The 20,915-nt window shown below is 45.7% G+C and overlaps 1 protein-coding gene across 1 annotated transcript in view; it reads left to right on the top strand.

The window, feature by feature from the left end:
* The first annotated feature begins 27 nt into the window (after window positions 1–27).
* The window catches only part of RNFT2 (ring finger protein, transmembrane 2), a 30,550-nt gene continuing 9,662 nt past the window's right edge, over window positions 28–20,915 (top strand). The window contains exons 1-6 of the mRNA XM_082202904.1: window positions 28–77; window positions 2,677–3,139; window positions 7,984–8,462; window positions 9,452–9,528; window positions 10,021–10,121; window positions 13,627–13,780. Of these exons, the coding sequence (XP_082059030.1) occupies window positions 3,057–3,139; window positions 7,984–8,462; window positions 9,452–9,528; window positions 10,021–10,121; window positions 13,627–13,780 (894 nt within the window). The 5' untranslated portion in view covers window positions 28–77; window positions 2,677–3,056. The remainder of the gene's footprint in view (window positions 78–2,676; window positions 3,140–7,983; window positions 8,463–9,451; window positions 9,529–10,020; window positions 10,122–13,626; window positions 13,781–20,915) is intronic.

Raw genomic sequence — 20,915 nt, 5'->3', positions numbered from 1 at the left:
CACGTGCGTGGGGGGAGCGCGGGGGAGGGAAGGAGCAAAGAGGGAGGGGCCGATCTGCCTCGCAGCCCGGGGACCAGGTAATATAATGTTCCATCAGGCGCGGAGGGATGGTGATGGTGTATGTTTTTATTCCTCCATTCATTTCTGATCGCTCTCTTGCTTTATGGGTGGCTGGGTGTTCCAGGACGATCGTCTCCTTTCTTGGTTGGAAAATAAAAATAAGCCAGGAGTAAAGAATGATGGGGGGGGGGAGTTAAGCTTGGGAGGGTTAAGGTTGCCCCCCCTTCATTTGCGCCCCCATCTCATGCCCCTGGCCAACCGGCAAGACATCCCAGTGTTGAATGCCAGGTTTATCTCTCGCTCTAAATATAGAGGAACAGCCAATGCTTTGATCAAGGGCCTAGATCTCACTGAGGTGGAAAGCCTGGACCACTTCAGGCTGTTGTTTTAGCTGCTGGCCTTAGGGTATATTCCTCCCTACCAAGTTTGGGACATATAGACCTGCATGTAAACAACCAGCCCATCGGGGAGGAGTCTCGACCCAGAATCCTGACCTCCTTGTTCTTGCATGTGCAGGGATAAATTTTGTTTGTATGGATAGGGGAGCGTTCAAGGGGAAAGATGCGTAGCTCAGCAGTTGAGCACATGCTTTTCATGCAAAAGGTCCCAGGTTCATGTCCCCAGTGTTGGTAGGACTGGGGAGATTTCCCAGAGAGCTGCTGCCAGTCAGTGTTTACAAACTGGGCTAGACAGGCCACAGGTCTGTCTTGGAATAGGGCCTCTTCCTGTTTCAGAGGTGGTACAGTGGTACCTCGGGTTACAGACACTTCAGGTTACAGACTCCGCTAACCCAGAAATATTACCTCGGGTTAAGAACTTTGCTTCAGGATGAGAACAGAAATCGTGCAGCGGTGGCGCAGCGGCAGCAGGATGCCCCATTAGCTAAAGTGGTACCTCAGGTTAAGAACAGTTTCAGGTTAAGAACAGACCTCTAGAACTAATTCAGTTCTTAACCCGAGGTACCACTGTATATTAAAAGCACACACTCTCAGTCACCAAAGAATGCTGGAAACTCTAGTTTATCCCTCTCAGATCTACAATTCCCAGCACCCTTAAACTACAGCTCCCAGAATTATGGTGCAGGGGGGCTGTATAATGTTCTCACAACCTAAGTATGATGAAGGGTTCTGCAGTTATCAAGTTAATTCCACTCACCTCCAGTGAAAAACTACTGCTAAGAACCATATGTAGAATGAGGGGGAAGAATTCTAGACTTGGCATTAACTGGGAAGCTCAGGTAACAGTGATGGGCAGGACATGTTTTTGGTTTTTTTAACAATATACCAGTTGTGACCCTATCTGGAGAAGATGCATCTTGTCTCAGGTTTTCAGGCGCAACTGAAATCCAGTCTGGACTACGGCAGGTCACTCCATGATTATAGCTTTGTATTGGAAATACTTTTGCATCAGTAACTGTATTTTGCTGTCTGTGCTTTCCTTGAAAGTATTTGTGAATTGCTTTTTTAAATTCTCTATTTATTTGTTTACAGCATTCTTCTGCCATTTGTTAACCTCTAAGTTCATGGGATGGTGCACAATGTTTTCAAAGCAAAGCCATAAAATGTAAAAAGAAAAGAAAAATACACAGTGGTCATGAAATTGCAAACAAATTAAAACAGAACTAAACGAGAACCAGGCTAAAAGCACCAGCAGATGCTAAAAGCAGCAGCGCAGAATGCAGCGGCCCCTAAGATATAAAAACCTGTGTTTGGATATGTCTTGGGGACAAGTACTATAAATAGATAAATAGTTGAAAACCTCAGTCACAGTCAAGGCAGAGAGGTGGTGGGGAGCTGGCTTTCGGTTAGAATGGAAGCAAAAGTGTGCTTCCCCCAAAGAATCCTGGGATATGTAGTTTCTGAGGATGCTCTGAACTCCATGATGGAGATCTGTGTTCCTCATCTTGGGACTATATTCTCAGGGTTCTCTGGGGAGAGGGGATGCTCATTTGGTCAGAGCGGCCTAACAGTCAGCCCCTCTTCCCAAGGAACCCTGGGAACTAAAGCTCTTGAACGGGAATAGGAGCCTCCTGACAACTCCCAGCGTCCTTAATAAACTACACCTCCCATAATTCTTTGCAGAGAGCCATAACAATTTAAGGGGATGCTGGTGATGTTGTGGTCTAAACCACTGAGCCTAGGGCTTGCCGATCAGAAGGTCGGTGGTTCGAATCCCCACGACGGGGTGAGCTCCCATTGCTCGGTCCCAGCTCCTGCCAACCTAGCAGTTCAAAAGCACATCAAAGTGCAAGTAGATAAATAGGTACCACTCTGGCGGGAAGGTAAACGGTGTTTCTGTGCACTGCTCTGGTTTCACCAGAAGCGGCTTAGTTATGCTGGCCATATGACCCGGAAAAACTGTCTGCGGACAAACGTCAGCTCCCTTGGCCAGTAAAGCAAGATAAGCGCCACAACCCCAGAGTCGTCTGCGACTGGACTTAACTGTCAGGGGTCCTTTACCTTTACCTTTTTATAACCATTTAAAGTGGTATCAAATCACTGTACGGTATGATTGTGGCCTAGAAAGGTGCTGTGCTGCGAGAAGCCCTTTGTCTTCTGACTCCCCTCCTTCCTATTTTTCCTGCCTCATTTCTTTTTCCTTTGCAAAATCTCCCAGGGTCGCAACATCTGGAGAACCACGCAGTTGATGCTCCAATCCAGCCACCACTTCTCCATTGCTTTCCTCAAGGACCGCTTCCCTTCCTTGCATCACAAACTTGCTGCGGTCGTCAGCTTTTGATGCAGCTACTGACCTGAAGGATAGGACCTGACTTCCCTCCAGAGATCTATTTCTCCTGGGCGCCACTATTGCGTTCTTCCTGGAGCTTCCGAGATTTGCTCTGCGCCCGTTGCCCTGTGGTACAGTCTTTGTCCAGCCTTCCCAGTAAGAGTTTTGCACTCCCTGCCACTGAGTGAATGGGGGCCCCATCTGTGCTCCAGCCATCTCTCCAGTCCTTGCCACTACTTCCTCACTGCCATCATTGATCTGCCACGTTAATGTTGAGTGTGTTGTGTTTTAAAGTCTTAAGGAAGATGCAGAGACGGCACAGCAGCATCACGGACAGCCTGCCTCCTGAAAGGTTAGTTCTGTTTTAAATGTACGGCATCCTTCTATCTTAACCACTCACTAAGGATGCGGGTGGAGACACCTGCTCCCTTCCAGATATTGTTGGACTCAAATTGTTCTTGAGTGTTGGCCATGCTGACTGGGGCTGATAGGAATTGGAGTCCCACAACAACATCTGAAAGCCCACAGTTTGTTTACTGGATTTGTAAACACTTCCAAGCGGCTCAAGGTGGCATATGTGGTTCCCCTGATCTCCATTTTATTCCCACAACAACTCTAGGTTAGGCTAAGAGGATTGTTCACAATTAGGCAGGCGCCAGGTGCATTTTGCACCTGGCTATTGGCCATTTGCGACCAAGTGAAGATGCCTGGGTGCCAGGATGGCTTCTGACATTTCCACCATCTGGAGGCGTATGCCTGGGGATCATCGGATCTTGCCTGTTTTCACACACTTAATACCCTATCCTGTAGAATTCTATCTGCTCTGTTTTACCTGGACAATCAAAATTTCAGGAACCAAGATGTTTTTTTTCTGTGCAGCTTGAGCGGGAGCAGTGAACAACATGATAGATCATTGTTGTAGCTTGTCTTCACCCCACTGCCCTGCTCAGAGCTGCGAAGAATATTCTAACATTATTGTCAGGTGGAGTTGTGGTTGCTCGGGAGTAAGCAGGCAGGACTCTGACCTGTGTTTTACAGGCTTTATTTTGGTGCCGACTATTTACAGTGAAGAGCCCCAAAGCTCATGGCTGGCTCAATCGCTAGCAGAATCCGGGAGTGGTCTTTTTTGTACCTCCCCCAACATAAAAGTTTCGTTACCCACAACCATTTCCGCCCCTCCCTGTGCCCCAGGCTACTGTGCAGGATGGGTGATGGCAAGGGCGTGCTCCCCCCCCCCCGGCTTGCTCAGGAGTGGCATTAAGGCTCTCACTAGCATCCTCTGGTCCTTTCACCTCTTCTCCACTGGAGGTGGGGCTTTCCTCCTCTCTGGAAGAGGAACTGCTTCGCAAGATTTTTGGAGGCTCCCTGTAACACAACTGCCCTTCTATTTCTCGCCTCTGAGCTGATGGCAGTTCCTTGACAGTTATGAATGGTTCATTAAGAAAAAGAGATTGGAATCAGCTGATAGATATGTGGACTGTCCCTGGATCAAGTTAGTTTTCTTCTTTTAAGTTCTCAAAGTTCCGAACTTAGCTCAAGGTTGTCATCTGAACTAGCCAGATGTTTAACTGAGAATCAATCTCAGTCAGCCCATCCTTTGAAAAATAAGACTTTAGAGCCATCTTGCCCCCAAATGGCAACCGGACATTCCATTTTGGTGACTGTAACCTTGGTTTACAGAGCCATTTGGTGTCTAACTTATGTAACTGAGTTTCTAACACTGGCTAAGAGACAAAAGACTCTGGCCCAGAGTCACCCAATGTGCTTTGTGGCTGAGTGGGGATTTGAACCCTGGTCTCCCAGATTTTAGCTGAGCTCTCTAACCATTACACCACACTGGCTCTCAGTGCTGCCTTAAACAACACATAGGTTTATAAAAGAGAAGGTGACTATGTATCCAAATGGACCCAAACCATGTATAGCAGGAATGGGGAACTACGACTCCCACCATCCCTGACCATTGGCCATGATGGCTGGGGCTGATGGGAGCTGGAGTCCAACAACATCCAGGGGCTACAGATTCTCTTCTCAATGGCCTAAGCCTGCAGACCTTGCAGCCTGTTTTCATATGAGCCCTTATGTTCTATGGAAGGCACTGCCGGAAGAAAGTTGCTGCAGAGCCTTCTCGGTGGTGGCTCCATACATATGGAACTTGGTGCCAGTGGAGGCCTCGCTGTCCCCCTCAATTCCCTCATTGAGAAAACTGGTAAAAACGGAACCCTTTCTGGACATGTGCCTGTGTTGCTTTCCCTGTTGCCGTTAATTATTTCACAGAGTTTTGTATACGCCGCTTCATCATAAAAGCCTCCAAGAGGTTTTGTTGCATTTCTTTTAATTGCGGGTTGTTGGTTTAAATATTCCCTTTTAGAATTTTTAGTGCTGTTTTTGATTGGTTGCCGGCAGATTTCAGAGGTGTTATTGAAGTGGCCATGGCGGGAATTTTTTTAAAAATCCATACCACAAAGCAAACTCAGCCGTGTCAGGTTAAAAGGAACCATAAATGCACAACTGCTCCCACCCCCCACTTAAAGATAGAAGTCTTTCTGCCAAGCCTTTCTTGGGTGCCTCCTATGGGAGTGTTACCCTAGAGGACCCCCATAGTATTGGATCGGGCTGTTGCGACCTCACCAAACAATTGAGATGCTGTGTACGTGGTTCACATGTTCCTAGGGAAGAGCATGGAGATATCTGTGTTTGTGATTTATTTTTTAATTCCTGAGCCCTGGGAGATCCGATTAGGAACGTTGCCCCGTTAATTTGGAGGTGGGGGCATAAAGCCACACGACAAAGTATCTTACTAACTGTTTTATTTCCCTGTGTGTCTTGTGTGTGAACCTAGCCTTTGAGGAGTAGCTATAAAAATATCTGAGAAGCAGTGGCTTTGTGTGACTTGGGAGATGCTTGGAGTCGATAAAGAGGCCCTGTGAGGCTGGTGAACTCCATAGGGGGCCTGCCTGGCTGCACACATCGTTTCTAAACTTGGAGGAGTTGGGGCGCAGGGGATGGATCCACAACCAGGAGAGATTTCGCAGCTCCCATGTGTCTCTTTCTGGCTTCAGACTTTTGCTGATCATCTTCTTCTTTTAACAAGTTGTGTTTTGAAATATCTTTCTCCTCCTCCACCTCCTTCTTCCAATTACTTTCTCAATCCCCCTCTAAACCACAGTCCCAAGATGATTTACCCATGAGATAATTAAAGCCACAAAACCCACAAATGCATTTAGCTGCAATTCCTTCGTTGCAGCAGGTTGGGCTAGATGACCCTTGGGCCCCTTCCAACGCTATGCTTCTATGATGCTGTGATTTAAAAGCAAAACTGAAACCCTAACAAGTGGTACAGACCCATTTCTCCAGCTGGGAAATCCTATCAGAACAAAAATGCTGTTGCTTCCTGGGCACCTGTTGTATTTTGACCGGGATGCTGTTTCACAGAGCAGGGGTAAAAGGTAAAGGGACCCCTGACCATTAGGTCCAGTCATGGCCGACTCTGGGGTTGCAGCACTCATCTCACTTAATTGGCTGAGGGAGCCGGAGTACAGCTTCCGGATCATGTGGCCAGCATGACTAAGCCGCTTCTGGCGAACCAGAGCAGCCCACGGAAACGCCAATTACCTTCCCACTGGAGTGGTACCTATTTATCTACTTGCACTTTGACGTGCTTTCGAACTGCTAGGTTGGCAGGAGCAGGGACCGAGCAACGGGAGCTCATCCCATCGCGGGGATTTGAACCGCCGACCTTCTGATCGGCAAGCCCTAGGCTCTGTGGTTTAACCCACAGTGCCACCTGCATCCCTGCAGAGCAGGCATAGACACTCTAAAATCCCTTCTTGGATAAAGTTTTTGTCCTCTTGGTTTCTGAGTTTTCCAGCCAGCTTTGCCATCTCAGCATATTCCATCTGCTTGGTTTGCCATTCTTCTCTGGTCGGGACTTTGTCTTCTTTCCAACTTTGGGCTAATAACATCCGGGCGGCTGTTGTTATAAAAGAATGGGGGAAATTTTAAAGTTATTTAGGAGACCACTATAAGCAGATGGAAAAACAAGAGCAGGGTTTGACCTGCTTGTAGTGCTAAAAATATTAAGGACATTATGGTTTGATATGAAAATTGGAGTGCAGATGAATATGCAGTTGTAGATGTTTAAAATAAGACTCCATGGAGGGGATTGAAGGAAGTCTCAAGATTCGGAGAAGCTCCTCACACAGATATGTTCTTGTTAGTTTGTGTTTATTTGTACTTTGTATTTGTAAAACCATTGAAAATTATTTTTAAAAATGAAATAAAATCCCTTCTTGGAGTCACCTCAGAGCAAGGGGCCTCTGAGATCTTTGGAGCTGGCAGGAGAGATTTTCCCACAGACTGCAGCGATCTACCAGGTGTATAAGGAGAAAGTTTTTTTCCTTGCATTCGAGCTAGCACCTGATTAAACAAATTTTAGTTTAATCTGATTCTTTCTTTCTTTCCTTATTACTATTATTATTATTATTATTAATAATACAGTGGTACCTTGGTTCTCAAACTTAATCCGTTCCGGAAGTCTGTTCCAAAACCAAAGCGTTCCAAAACCAAGGCGTGCTTTCCCATAGAAAGTAATGCAAAATGGATTAATCAGTTCCAGACTTTTAAAATCAACCCCTAAAACAGCAATTTAACACGAATTTTACTATCTAATGAGACCATTGATCCATAAAATGAAAGCAATAATCAATGTACTGTACTATAAAATGAATAAGTATTGTAGATGATAAAAATTAAAATTCATTTTTTTTCTTACCTGCACTAATGATAGTCATTGTTCGGATGGGGGGCTTTTATCCATTTCCACAGTCACACTAACAATCATTAGCTGAACTGGGTTCCACACAGTCACAAAAACAAATTAACCGAAAAAGCCTCAAAAACGAAAATGCAAAAGATATAGCAAAAGCACCAAACTTAATCCAAACAAAAGCACCAAACCTAATCTGTTCCGGAAGTCCATTTGACTTCCAAAATGTTCAAAAACCAAGGCGCAGCTTCTAATTGGCGCAGGCGCCCCAGAAACAATAGCTGACAGCCACATCGGACGTTCAGCTTCCAAAAAACATTCAAAAATTGGAACACCTACTTTCGGGTTTTCAGTGTTTGGGAACCAAGGCGTTTGAAAACCAAGGTACCACTGTGTTATTACTTGGATGTATGTTTGTGTGTTTATACCAGAAGCCGGAGTCAAACCATCTCCTCCGAGACGAGTGTGGATGAAGGCGGCATTTTCGAAGGTCTCAAGACGGAAGCTCCCTCCCCGCAGCAGCTTTTCTCCGGACTGGGGGGCATCCCTTCGGGCACCATTGCAGCCACCCCTTTCCAATCCAGCTTAGTCCTGGGGTCCTCGGCGGGAGGCGGGGAGGTGTTCATCCAGATGCCTTCCTCGCGGGAGGAGGGGCCCAGCCGGCCAGAGGGAGGTCCCTTCCACCACCGGCAGCAACCCCACCACTACCACCACAGCCACCAGCGCGGTTCCTCCCTACTGCACATGGCCGGCGGCGACCGCCACGGACACACCGAGGAGGGGCCTGAGGATCAGCCCGGGACACCAGCCCCTGCTCTTTCAGAGCTGAAAGCGGTCGTCTCCTGGTTGCAGAAGGGACTCCCATTCATCATGATCCTCTTGGCGAAAGTCTGTTTCCAGCATAAGCTTGGTAAGGCCTCTTGTTCGACGCTTGGAGCAAATGTAAGAACTTGGTGAATCGAGTACAGTGGTACCTCGGGTTACATACGCTTCAGGTTACATACGCTTCATGTTACACACTCCGCTAACCCAGAAATAGTGCTTCAGGTTAAGAACTTTGCTTCAGGATGAGAACAGAAATCGTGCGGCGGCAGCAGGAGGCCCCATTAGCTAAAGTGGTGCTTCAGGTTAAGAACAGTTTCAGGTTAAGAACGGACCTTCGGAACGAATTAAGTACTTAACCAGAGGTACCACTGTAGTGTAGCAGCAAATCCAGGAGTTCGGGTCCTTCATGGTAGTCCCAACCACACACACACACACCTCTGTGATTATACAACCTTCCAAGATCATACAGTAATCTTACAATACAGTCGTACCTCGGAAGTCAACACCTTGCAGCGCAAATGTTTTGGCTCCCGAACGCCGCAAACCTGGAAGTGAGTGTTCCGGTTTGCGAACATTCTTTGGAACCCAAACTTCCGATGCAGGTTCTCTGGCTTCTGATTGGCTGCAGGAAGCTCCTGCAGCCAATTGGAAGCCGTGCCTTGGTTTCCAAACGTTTTGGAAGTTGAATGAGCTTCTGGAGCAGATTCCAAGGAACGACTGTATAAAAATAGGATACACTGTAATCAATGACACTCCTTTTGTTTGGATAAATATGACAACATTTGAAATGAGTTCATACAGAATGAAGGAGGCTATTGACATCTACATATGTATTAGGATAATAACACTACAGTCGTACCTTGGAAGTAGAATGGAATCCATTCCGGAAGTCCTTTCGACTTTCCAAAATGTTTGAAAACAAAGTGCAACTTCCGATTGGCTGCAGAATGTTGCTGCAGCCAATTTCTTCATGGGCCGGTCAAACGACCTCCACGGGCCGCTTCCGGACCATGGGCCTTAGGTTGGTGACCCCTGTGGTAGATGTACAAGTCATGTTTCTCTTTCTCTCTGTAGGAATTGCTCTATGCATCGGCATGGCAAGCACGTTCGCATATGCAAACTCGACTCTCCGAGAACAGGTGTCACTGAAGGTGAGTTGCGGAACATGGATGCCTCTGGATAGTGGTTGGTGGTTGGCAGTGGGGTGGAAGACTCTGAAGGGAGATCTCTGGACTCCTGGCATAATAAAGCCCAAGGGCTAAGAGGAGTTCCTTTCCTAAGATAGGTTTCAAACCAATAGGAACATCCTCCATAGAAAGGCACTGGGAACAAGCAATGTCAAGATCAGCTGAATTTTGCTGCTTATTTTTCTGTGATTACATAACAAAAAAGTGTGAGGTTTTGTTTTGTTTTACGTTATGAGCTTCCTTGGAACTGGAGAGGATCCATCCCTGCCCCAGGGAGTCTACAGTCTAAAATTCACCACAGGCAATGAAAGCAGAGACAGGGATAAGTAGGTTTAGCAGTCTTGGAGTTCTTTTTTTCATACAGCAAGTTGCTAGTCTTAATGGTGGCAGAGAACTATCTTTGGAATCTCTGGGATTACATATTGGGCTTTTTGTTGTTGTTGTTCTCCTCCTCAGGAAAAGCGGTCTGTGCTGGTGGTGTTCTGGATCCTGGCCTTCCTCACAGGGAACACCCTGTACTTGCTGTATACTTTCAGCTCCCAGCAGTTGTACAACAGGTAAGCAAAATGGCTTGGACCCTTGAGAAAAACAGGTAGCCAGCCGCTCATCAGAAGAGCAAGGAGGGATTGAATGAAAGGGGGAGAAACACTATTTTTTTGCTTGTGTGTGACTGGAAGGGACTTGGAGAAAGCTCACAGCCAGATAAAGAAGGGTGTGAGAACTTGCATCCCTCCAGGAGCTGCTGGACTACAACTCCCATTATCTGTGACCATTGGCCGTGCTAGCTGGCACTGATGGGAGTTGGAGTTCTCCAACGTCTGAAACATTGGAAGCTGCCTTGCACCAAGTCAGACCACTGATTCACCTAAATAATAATAATAATAATAATAATAATAATAATAATAATAAAGCTTTATTTATACCTAGCCAGTGTTTCATTTCCTTCCTTCCTTCCTTTTTTGGTAAAAAATAAAAGGTGTCCCTGTGCTCATATATTGATGAAAATGTGGGTGCCAGCACAAAATGGCTGCCATGAGCGACAAAACAAGAGGTGTGTGATTACTGCCACAAAAAAGGCCTGCATCTCAGCTCAGCATTGTCCACAGTGACTATAGCTGTTCAGGGTGCTGAGAGTTGTTCGGAAGACCCCCTATTCTCCCTTCACAGAGCTACAATTCCAGGAGTGCTTTAACAACCGATCCTTCTTCCCAAGGAAGCTTGTTTAGGGTGCTGAGAGTTGCGAGGAGACGCCTCCCCCGCCGCTGCCATATTCCTCACAGAGCTATAATTCCCAGAGTTCTCTGGGAAAGGGGACTGAATATTAAACCACTCCTGGAATTGTAGCTCTCTGAAGAGATTCGGAGGGGGGGATGTTTTCCTAACAACTCAGCACCCTGAACAAACTACAGTTCCCATGATTCTTTGGACGGAAGCGATGGCTGCTTAAAGCGGCGTGAGGCTGCTGGTGTAGATGGGTTCCAGTGTGCAAATCATAGCATTGGGCTCTGTGATCTAAAATAAGGCCATCTCTTAATCTGGATATTCTGGGCCCTGGGTGACAATCCGCAGGTATGTTTTGCAAAGCTGAGTGATGTTTGGTATCAAATGGAAATTGGGGGGGGGGGTTGCCTTGTGGGAAGGAAGGGTGGTTTATCTTCACCCCATATACTTAGAAAGCACAGACATCAACCTGGATCTTTGGTTGACTTTCTCTTTGCTCAGATTTGCTATTTTGTTTTTGTTTTTCTTTCCGTTTCCCCGATCTAATTTATTTGTGGATTCAGTTGTGTGTGTGTGTGCCTGTTTGCTTTTTTAAAATCAATTTTTTTCATTCCCATCTTTGTGTTGCTGGGTTTTCATTTTGGTAGGTCTCTCATTTTTTTTTTGTTTTTTTTGTTTTTAGGGTTTAATTTCCATTGTGATGTGCCCATATTGTGAGTATTTTGATTTCTGTTTATCCCCATCCATTCGTTTATTTACTTCGCAAACAAGCCCCTTGATGCTCCCACCCAGCATGAAACCATATCCCACAGTCGCTGCCTAATTAGGAAGCAAAGCCAGTGCTTAACCGTCCTTGGATTGGAATGTGATGGGAATGAGGCTTCAGATTGTTCAGTTGCTGTCGGAAGTGTGGGTGCAACTCTGCTTGCAGAAAGGGGTTCGCCTGGGGTTAAAGCAGAGAGAGCAAAGGACCTCCAGACTGTGTGTTGGCAAGGGAGAAAAAAAGGTATCAAATGAGAATTCCCTGGATGCCAAGGTCCAGCTTTGGAGCAAGTACAGTGGTACCTGAGGTTACATACGCTTCAGGTTACAGACATTACATACATACATACCGTATTTTTCAGTGTGTAAGACGACCCCTATTTTTTGAGCCCAAAATTAAGAAATGTATGTACCTCAGGTTACATACACTTCAGGTTACATATGCTTCAGGTTGCAGATTCCACTAACCCAGAAATAGTACCTTGGGTTAAGAACTTTGCTTCAGGATGAGAACAGAAATCGTGTGGCGGCGGCAGCAGGAGGCCCCATTAGCTAAAGTGGTGCTTCAGGTTAAGAACAGTTTCAGGTTAAGAACAGACCTCCAGAACGAATTAAGTACTTAACCCGAGGTACCACTGTACTCTTTAGTGTGAGAAGCCCAGCAGAGATTTAAAACTACAAAATACGCAGCAAAGTAAAGCGTGGGAATATAGGCTGTTGGACTTTTAAAATTTTCTATCAAAATTATGTTCTTCCTACTTTCTTACTCTGCAAATCTCTTTTTCTGTGTGATTCCAATGGGGAGAATTCCCCTCTCTAGCTAGATTCACAGACCACACTCTGCAGAACAATAGACTCTCAAAGCAACACTAATTAATGTCTCATATTGAATGTAGCTGATATATAGAAAAAGCGTTACAACACGAGAAAAGAGACAATGCTCGTACTTTTGTAAACCAAGAAAAACTTAATTAAAAAAAACTGTGGCGAGATTTCAGTCTTCGTTGAGAAGAACGTTCCTTGATTCCTTTTTTTAAAAAATGACAAATTCACAACAGTATCACAAAAGTATTGCATGCTTAAAAACTGATCTAAATATAACTGATTATTCATATAAATAGCCGTTGCTATAATTGTAAGTGATCAAGACATTATCAACAACTTCTTCTAGAAAAATATGAAATTTTCCATCCATGTCCACCCTTTTTATTCTTTTCCTTACTGATCAACCCCTTCCACACCAATCAGACACACGTATACTCAGAAGTAAGTCTCACCAAGTTCAACAGTTTTATTCTAGATAGATAGATCTAGGATTGCTAAGGTCTTTTTGCATTTATTTCCTCTTCTATAGTGTGCCGTCTATGTAGATTTCAGGCTGTTATTTCATTTTTCTACTGCCTATTGGAAAAATCTTGTTTCTCAAGAATTGTGCGATAAATATGTTAGTTCCTGCTTTGCTTTCTATTGCCTTTTACAGTGACTTTGCTGGAATGTCATGATAAAGCTATGTTTTAGCACAGGGGTCAGCAAACGTTTTCAGCAGGGGGCCGGTCCACTGTCCCTCAGACCTTGTGGGGGGCCAGACTATATTTTGAAGGGAAAAAAATGAACAAATTCCTATGCCCCACAAATAACCCAGAGATGCATTTTAAATAAAAGGGCACATTCTACTCATGTAAAAACACGCTGATTCCCGGACTGTCCGCAGGCCGGATTGAGAAGGTGATTGGGCCGGATCCGGCCCCCAGGCCTTAGTTTGCCTACCCATGTTTTAGCATGATGGGAACAAACTAGATTCCTCCCGGAACCCTGCTGCCCAGCAGTCTCATCCATTTCCCCTTCTGTTTCCAAAACATCTGGAAAGGATTTAGAAGCTTTGATGTTCTTGGGTTATCTGAACCGAGCAAACTGCAGTTAATCTTAACTCTGCTTTTCTTGAAACGAGCATATTTCAAACCAGGGTTTAAGAAGCTGTATCTTTGAAAACCGCTTAGTGGACTATTTAAGTGAATTGGTGTGTAAAGTGTCCAAATAAATAAATAAAAGACTCGCCTCTTCCTGTCCTGCCCATTTCAGCCTCATCTTCCTGAGACCCAACTTGGAGAAGCTGGATTTCTTCGATCTGATGTGGATTGTGGGGATCACAGACTTTGTACTCAAATACCTCACCATTGGTTTGAAGTGTCTGGTTGTCGTGTTGCCGAAAATTGTACTTGCCGTGAAATCAAAGGTAAAGAGAGAGAGAGAGAGAGAGAGAGAGTTCTGTTCTCACTTTGGTTGGGATGCAGATCTTAAGATGATTTTATTTTGTTTTTTGCCTCTGCATGGGGAGGGATCTGGTGTTGTGGATCAGGCTGGGGCTCCCATCCTTTTCGTTCCAAAGAGTTTATTATCCAAATGGTTTGTTTATACAGTGGTGCCTCGCAAGACGAAAAGAATCCGTTCTGTGATTCTCTTCATCTAGCGGTTTTTTCGTCTTGCGAAGCAAGCCCATTGACGGATTAGCGGATTAGCACTATTAGCGGCTTTTAGCTGCTTATCGGCTTATCGGATCAGCTGATAAGCGGCTTAGCGGCTTAGAAAGGGGGGGAGGAAAAAAAACCCCGCAGGAACTCGCAAGACATTTTCGTCTTGCGAAGCAAGCCCATAGGAGATTCATTTTGCGAAGCACCTTCAAAACAGAAAACTCTTTCGTCTAGCGAGTTTTCCGTCTTGCGAGGCATTCGTCTTGCGGGGCACCACTGTATTCTGCTATTTAAAAAACAAATAATCACAGCGGCTTGCAACAATTGTACATGAAACCTTACGATAGAAACCATACGGAAAAGTTAAATTCAGAAGCCGTCTAACTATTATGCAAAGGCGTGTTGTTAATTGCCTCCGTAAATCAGACAGGATGGAAAAGCTTTCAGCACGCAGTTGAAACAGAGGGCACCTGCTGGATCTCTAGTGGCAGGGTGTTCCACAAGAGTAGGCCGTCAACATTAAGGCTCAGTTTCTTGTTGTTGTCAAATGAGCCTGACCAATTGGGGAATGACCAGCAATGCTGCTGCAGATGAGCTCCTGGATGACCAGGTTGAGATTCCTGCATTGCAGGGGGTTGGTCTAGATGACCCTTGGGGTCCCTTTCAACTCTACAATTCTATGATCTCTATGTAGGGCTTGGATGACCCCCTGCCTGAAACCTTGGGGAGCCACTGCCACTCAATATAGACCACAGTGAGCTTAAAAAATGTTTAAGTATAACTTTATGAAAAATACAGAAGCTTTTCTACTAGGGATAACGGACACAGGTATAGCAAGAGAAGATCAGAAAATATTCCTCTATGCCACAGGAGCCGCAAGGATCCTAATTGCTAAAAACTGGAAAAAAGAAATTGTGCCAACAAAAACGGAATGGCAAGACAAACTGTTAGAGTATATTGAACTGGCTAGATTAACAGAGGCAATTAGAGATCACACTAGACAAGAGTTTCAAAAAGCACGGGGAAAATGCAGAGAACACTTCGCAAAACAGTGCCCTAAAATACATACCTGAACTTGTTTCGATTAATGTCTGCAGGAGACTTTGTGGATATTAAAGTTATAATTAGAAAAATCTTAATAATTATTCATAAAGGAAACAGCTTATAAGTAAATAAGGAGGCCAGATACAGGATAAAGGAAGTCTTTTATTTGGTTGTTTGTATTGTTGTATGTTATGCTCATTGTATGTTATGTTCATGTTTAATGAGGGTGGTTTTCTGTATTGGGGGGTGAGGGGTTATGTTATGTTGTAAATAAAATTTCCAACACAATGTGCTAGGCAGACCAATGGTCTGGCCCGGTAGAATCATAGAATCATAGAATCAGAGTTGGAAGAGACCACAAGGGCCATCGAGTCCAACCCCCTGCCAAGCAGGAAACACCATCAGAGCACTCCTGACATATGGTTGTCAAGCCTCTGCTTAAAGACCTCCAAAGAAGGAGACTCCACCACACTCCTTGGCAGCAAATTCCACTGTCGAACAGCTCTTACTGTCAGGAAGTTCTTCCTAATGTTTAGGTGGAATCTTCTTTCTTGTAGTTTGGATCCACTGCTCCGTGTCCGCTTCTCTGGAGCAGCAGAAAACAACCTTTCTCCCTCCTCTATGTGACATCCTTTTATATATTTGAACATGGCTATCATATCACCCCTTAACCTCCTCTTCTCCAGGCTAAACATGCCCAGCTCCCTTAGCCGTTCCTCATAAGGCATCGTTTCCAGGCCTTTGACCATTTTGGTTGCCCTCCTCTGGACACGTTCCAGTTTGTCAGTGTCCTTCTACCTACTTAATTCAGCCTTCTTAATTCAGCTATCTTTCTGCAGGGAGGAAGGGTCCAAACTTAGTGGTATAACACCTGCTTTTCATGCAGCAGGTCCCAGGTTCCACCCCCAATGGAATCTCGAGGTAGGGCTGGGGAACATCTCCTCGTCTGAAACCCTGGACGGTTGCTGCCAGTCTGTGTAGACAGCACTGGACTGGATGGACCAAGGGGTCTGGCTCAATGTAAGGCAGCTTCAAGGTCAGAGGCACCAACACTTCTGAATACCAGTTGCTGGAAACCACAGAAAGTGGAGAGATGCTTTTGTGCTCGGATCCTGCTTGCTGGTTTCCCATTGGGGTGCCTGGTTGGCCGCTGTGAGAACAGGGAGCTGGGCTAGATGGGCCACCGGTCTGATCCAGCAGGACTCTTCTTATGTTCTTAATGGAATTAGGAAATGAGAAAACGGGGGTGATGGTGTGGCCGTTCTCCTCCTTTGCTCCCCATTTCACCTTTATTCCCCCCCAGTTTGTACAGAAGCACTTTTGTGCGGGAGACAGATGGGGACCTCTGTGTTAAGCGCACACAATTATCATCCTTCAGCCGGTGCTGAGATTTCAAGCCAGGGGATCAAAGTAATTCTAAATGGGTTTTGCGTGAGTAGGTGTGGTTGGAAAGGTTTGTCCCTAGATGCCGGGGTACTTAAGAAGAAATATTAATTTACCCCTGGCGGTCGTCCAAGAATCTCACCGCCCTCCCCCTACCGCAAGCCTCTGATGATAATGATTATTATTATTATTTTATTTGGGGAGATTAATGGGCTGGGTCATGGCATAATCCAGCTTGGGGAGCGGGTGATGGTGGTGAAAACCCATCCAACATGCAAACGATGCAAATCGTCAGCCCAAGACAAATTGCAGAGCTGGAAGAGGTTCACAGCCTTTGCTTGCTTGTCTAAGAGCCGTCCCAAGTCCTCATTAATCCTTGTCCCAGAGAAGAAAGAGACTGTGCCTGTATTTTTCAACCGCACCAGGAGGCTGGTAAGATTGCATCTGTCAGGGGCCCCCTAATGGCTCACAGCACAGATGCCTCATTCTGAAAATACTTTTTCTCTTTGTCGAGACGCTGATCATCATCTCGAGTCGCCGTCTTTCTTCCTGCCGACCTTGAAAACAAGACCCTCTTGAGCGCTAGACTGAGGATGGTGTCTTAAAACCAGCCCTGCGCTTGTGTGTTCTCAGTGGAATTCGACATTCTAAAACCCTTAGCTTTGTATGAGTTCTTAAAATCCCTTAAAAAAGAAAAAAGAGGCAAGCTTCTAGATCTCATGTCATTGAGAAAAGACAGAAAACCTATGTGTTGTCTCCAGCCCCCTGCTGTTTTGCACATAAGGGCATGAGGTGAGCCTGCTGGATCAGGCCAACGGCCCATCTAGTCTAGCATCCTGTTCTTACAGCGGCCAGTCAGATGCCTGTGGGAAACATGCAATCAGGATTTGAACACAAGACCACACTCTCCCCTCTTGTGTTTTCCAGCACCTGGTATTCAGAAGTGTTGCTGCCTTCAACAATGGAGGCAGAACATAGCCATTGTAGCTAGTAGCCAGGGGCACATCTACAGTGGTGCCTCGCGAGACGAAAAGAATCCGTTCTGTGATTCTCTTCGTCTAGCGGTTTTTTCGTCTTGCGAAGCAAGCCCATTGAAGGATTAGTGGATTAGGGCTATTAGCGCTATTAACGGCTTTTAGCGGCTTATCTGCTGATCGGATCAGCTGATAAGCGGCTTAGCGGCTTAGAAAAAGGGGGGGAGGAGGACAAAAAACCAGCAGGAACTCGCAAGACATTGTCGACTTGCGAAGCAAGCCCATAGGAAATTCGTTTTGCGAAGCACCTCCAAAACGGAAAACTCTTTCGTCTAGCGAGTTTTCCGTCTTGCAAGGCATTCGTCTTGCGGGGCACCACTGTACTATTAAACTAATGACGCTTAATCTTGAGGGCCCTTCATCCTCAAGAGGCCCCAGAAGCAACTTTAGACCACGTTGCTTGAAATTTTGCTCGAAAAAGTGCGTAATGCGTGTATATAACATTTCCAAATTCCCCTAATTTTCACACACACCCTGCCCCCCCCCCATAACTAAAAAACTATAAGGCCAGGGGTAGGCAACCTAAGGCCCAATCGCCTTCTCAATCCGGCCTGCGGATGGTCTGGGAATCAGCATGTTTTTACATGAGTAGAATGTGTCCTTTTATTTAAAACACATCTTTTGGTTATTTGTGAGGCATAGGAATTCGTTCATATTTTTTTTCAAAATATAGTCTGGCCCCCCACATGGTCTGAGGGATGGTGGACCGGCCCATGGTTGAGAAAGGCATAGGAATTTTTTATTTATGCCAGTGACTTTGACATGGGAGATAATCCAGTACAGGATCTTTAGTAAAAATCTGATTGTATGTATGTGGTGATCTGTTGTGGAACTACCCCATTAAAGAAGATGAGGCCTCCTTGCTGGTTGTGAAGCCTTAACTGTTCAGGCTTCAGGGTCCCAAAAATGTAGGTTTGCCACTGCTGGTAGCCATGACCTCATGCACCTCCAAAATTTGCCTAATCTTTAAAAAAAAAAACACCTCCAAATTGGTGGCCATCACTGCCAAGTTCTTTAGTTTAACTCTGTACTGCTGCACAAAGAAGTGCTTCCATTTTACCTGTCCCAGATCTCCCAAAATTCAGCTTCGTTGGACAACCAGCAGTTCTAGCGTTAGGAAAGAGGGAGGAAAACTTTTTCTCTATCTGTTTCCCCCCCTTCACATTCAGAGACTGGCATGCACCAGGAGGAAGAGGAGGCGCCTGGCATTTCCCAAATTTCCATTACGAGTATTTCTGTTGCTTGCCTTAAAAAATAATAATCACCCACACCCCTCAAGCTGTCGCTCCTTAGCGGTGTAAATGAGAACCTGCCATTTGCCGCCCGGACAACAATAGGCGCCTCGAGGAGCCACATGGCTCTGGCCGTTTTAATTTACTTTAATTCGTTTTCTATTGAACCCAAATGGTATCTGCTTGTTGTGTTGTTTTTAATGGAGGGCGTTCGGGAGAGGTGTAGCCAAGGCTCTCTTGAGAGAAGAGAGGGCCGCAGCTGTTTCAAAGCGCTCCAGCGCTGTGTCTCTGGTATCCGTTGGGCTTTTCAGGTTAGGGATAACGGCGGTTTCTGAAAGGTGCGCCAGGGAGGGAGGGAGGGAACGGTTGTTCTCACACAAAGTTCCTTTGCATGCCACCACTCAGCGGAGACTGTGACCTTCAGTACCTTAAGGATCGCCTTTCCCATACGCACCGACCCGGACCCTGTGCTTGTCATCAGAGGCCCTTCTCTCTTTCCCCATCCCAGAGAGCTTCGGAGTATGGCAACAAGGGAACAGGCCTTTTTTTGTGGTGGCTCCCTGATTATGGAATGCTCTCCCCAGAGAGGCTCACCTGGCACCATCATTACATGACTTTAGGCACCAGGCAAAAACAATTCCTCTTTACCGCCACCTATCGCTATTAAATAATCAATGGTTTGTCATAGTGTGGGGAAGAGGACTGTTATTATGATATTTTATTATTAGGCTGTCAGTATGCTTTTTGTTATGTTTTTATCATTGATGTTCTGTCATGTACAGCTGCCATATGTCTGAGATTTCCTGGGCATATCTGGGATTCATCCGTCGGAAATAGCATCCGGGCGGAATATAAGAAAATCGGCAAAAAATGTCTAGGGAAAACTGGGCATGTGACAACCCATGTCGGAAGTGTTGGGTTTTTTTGGTGAATTTCCTTAAAAATAGCTGAAAAGCTTCATTTTGGGGGGGAGATTTTGCTCCCACCCTTAAAAAAAGAAAAGAAAAAGCTCAACAACTTTGCCCCCACCCCAGAAAACCCCCTTAGTGTCTGGATTTTCACTTTTTGGAATATGGCAACCCTGTCTAATGTGTTTCTTAATGTTGTATACCACCCTGGCATCTTCTGATAAAGAGTAGTATATAAATTGAAATGATGATGATGATGATGATGTTACATCCATTGTGCTTCACTGGTTGTGCTTTCTAAGACTCTCTCCACTGGGAGCGAACTGCAGTTCCTTTGGGGCACCCCCATCCCAGTGGTAGGCAGAGCCAGAGGCCAGAGTGGGCAGAGCACCGCTTGTGAGTTTTGACCTTTGGGCAGCAGTTCCACACACGCTTGCGCACCCCTCTTGATCCATCTGGATAAGCAGAGGGCCTGGGAAGAGCTCAAAGACTCAGGGAGAGTGTGAAGCAGGGCTGATGAGAAGGAGTGTAGCCTAGGGAAAGCCCTGAGGGCCAGGTAGAGTGTTCTGAGGGGCCACATTCATACCCCAAGTTTGGAGTCCCACACCTCTAGACCTAATTATGTTAGTGGGGCCCTCTCTTCAGACAGTAGCTTGTGAAGGAAAGGCAGTCACCTTAGATTTTGAGACTCTACTGCTCATTCTGCTGAGCTCCCACCCCCGAGAGCTGCCTCCAGAGTCCTGCCTTGATGGTGCCACTCTGGTTTGGAAAAATGCCTGGCCTGTATGCTTTGTTTGCAAACACTGGTAGAAAATGTGAATTGATCAGCAGGATTGTGCGTACTTCTCAACCGATACAGGTCCATCGTCTCCCAATCCCAGGGTGTGTGTGTGTGATCCTATAAATATGTTCCAGTAATAAAGGATGGAATCTTTTCTCACCTGAAAAACCTGTTCGGGCAGAAGATTTACCTTTTACCTTCCTTAGGTCCTAGGACATCCCTATTTTCATTAGATAAATATTGGAGGGTATGGAGTTATGTAACCCCCGAGCCAAGGAGATAAGTAACTAGACAACCTTTAGAAGACATTTGAAGGCAGCCCTGTTTAAGGAGTGTGTTTTTTTAATGTTTTATTATGTTTTTATATATGTTGGAAGCCTCCCAGAATGGCTGGGGCAACTGAGTCAGATGGGCAGGGTATAAAACTCTTATTAATATAGAATAAAGGTAAAGGGAACCCCTGACCATTAGGTCCAGTCGTGACCGACTCTGGGATTGCGGCGCTCATCTTGCTTTAT

The sequence above is a fragment of the Podarcis vaucheri genome (assembly GCF_965113315.1).
Source record: "Podarcis vaucheri genome assembly, chromosome: 16".
NCBI lineage: Eukaryota > Metazoa > Chordata > Lepidosauria > Squamata > Lacertidae > Podarcis > Podarcis vaucheri.
Note: the sequence above shows the minus strand (reverse complement) of the source record. Positions and strands in the feature narration are given on the sequence as shown.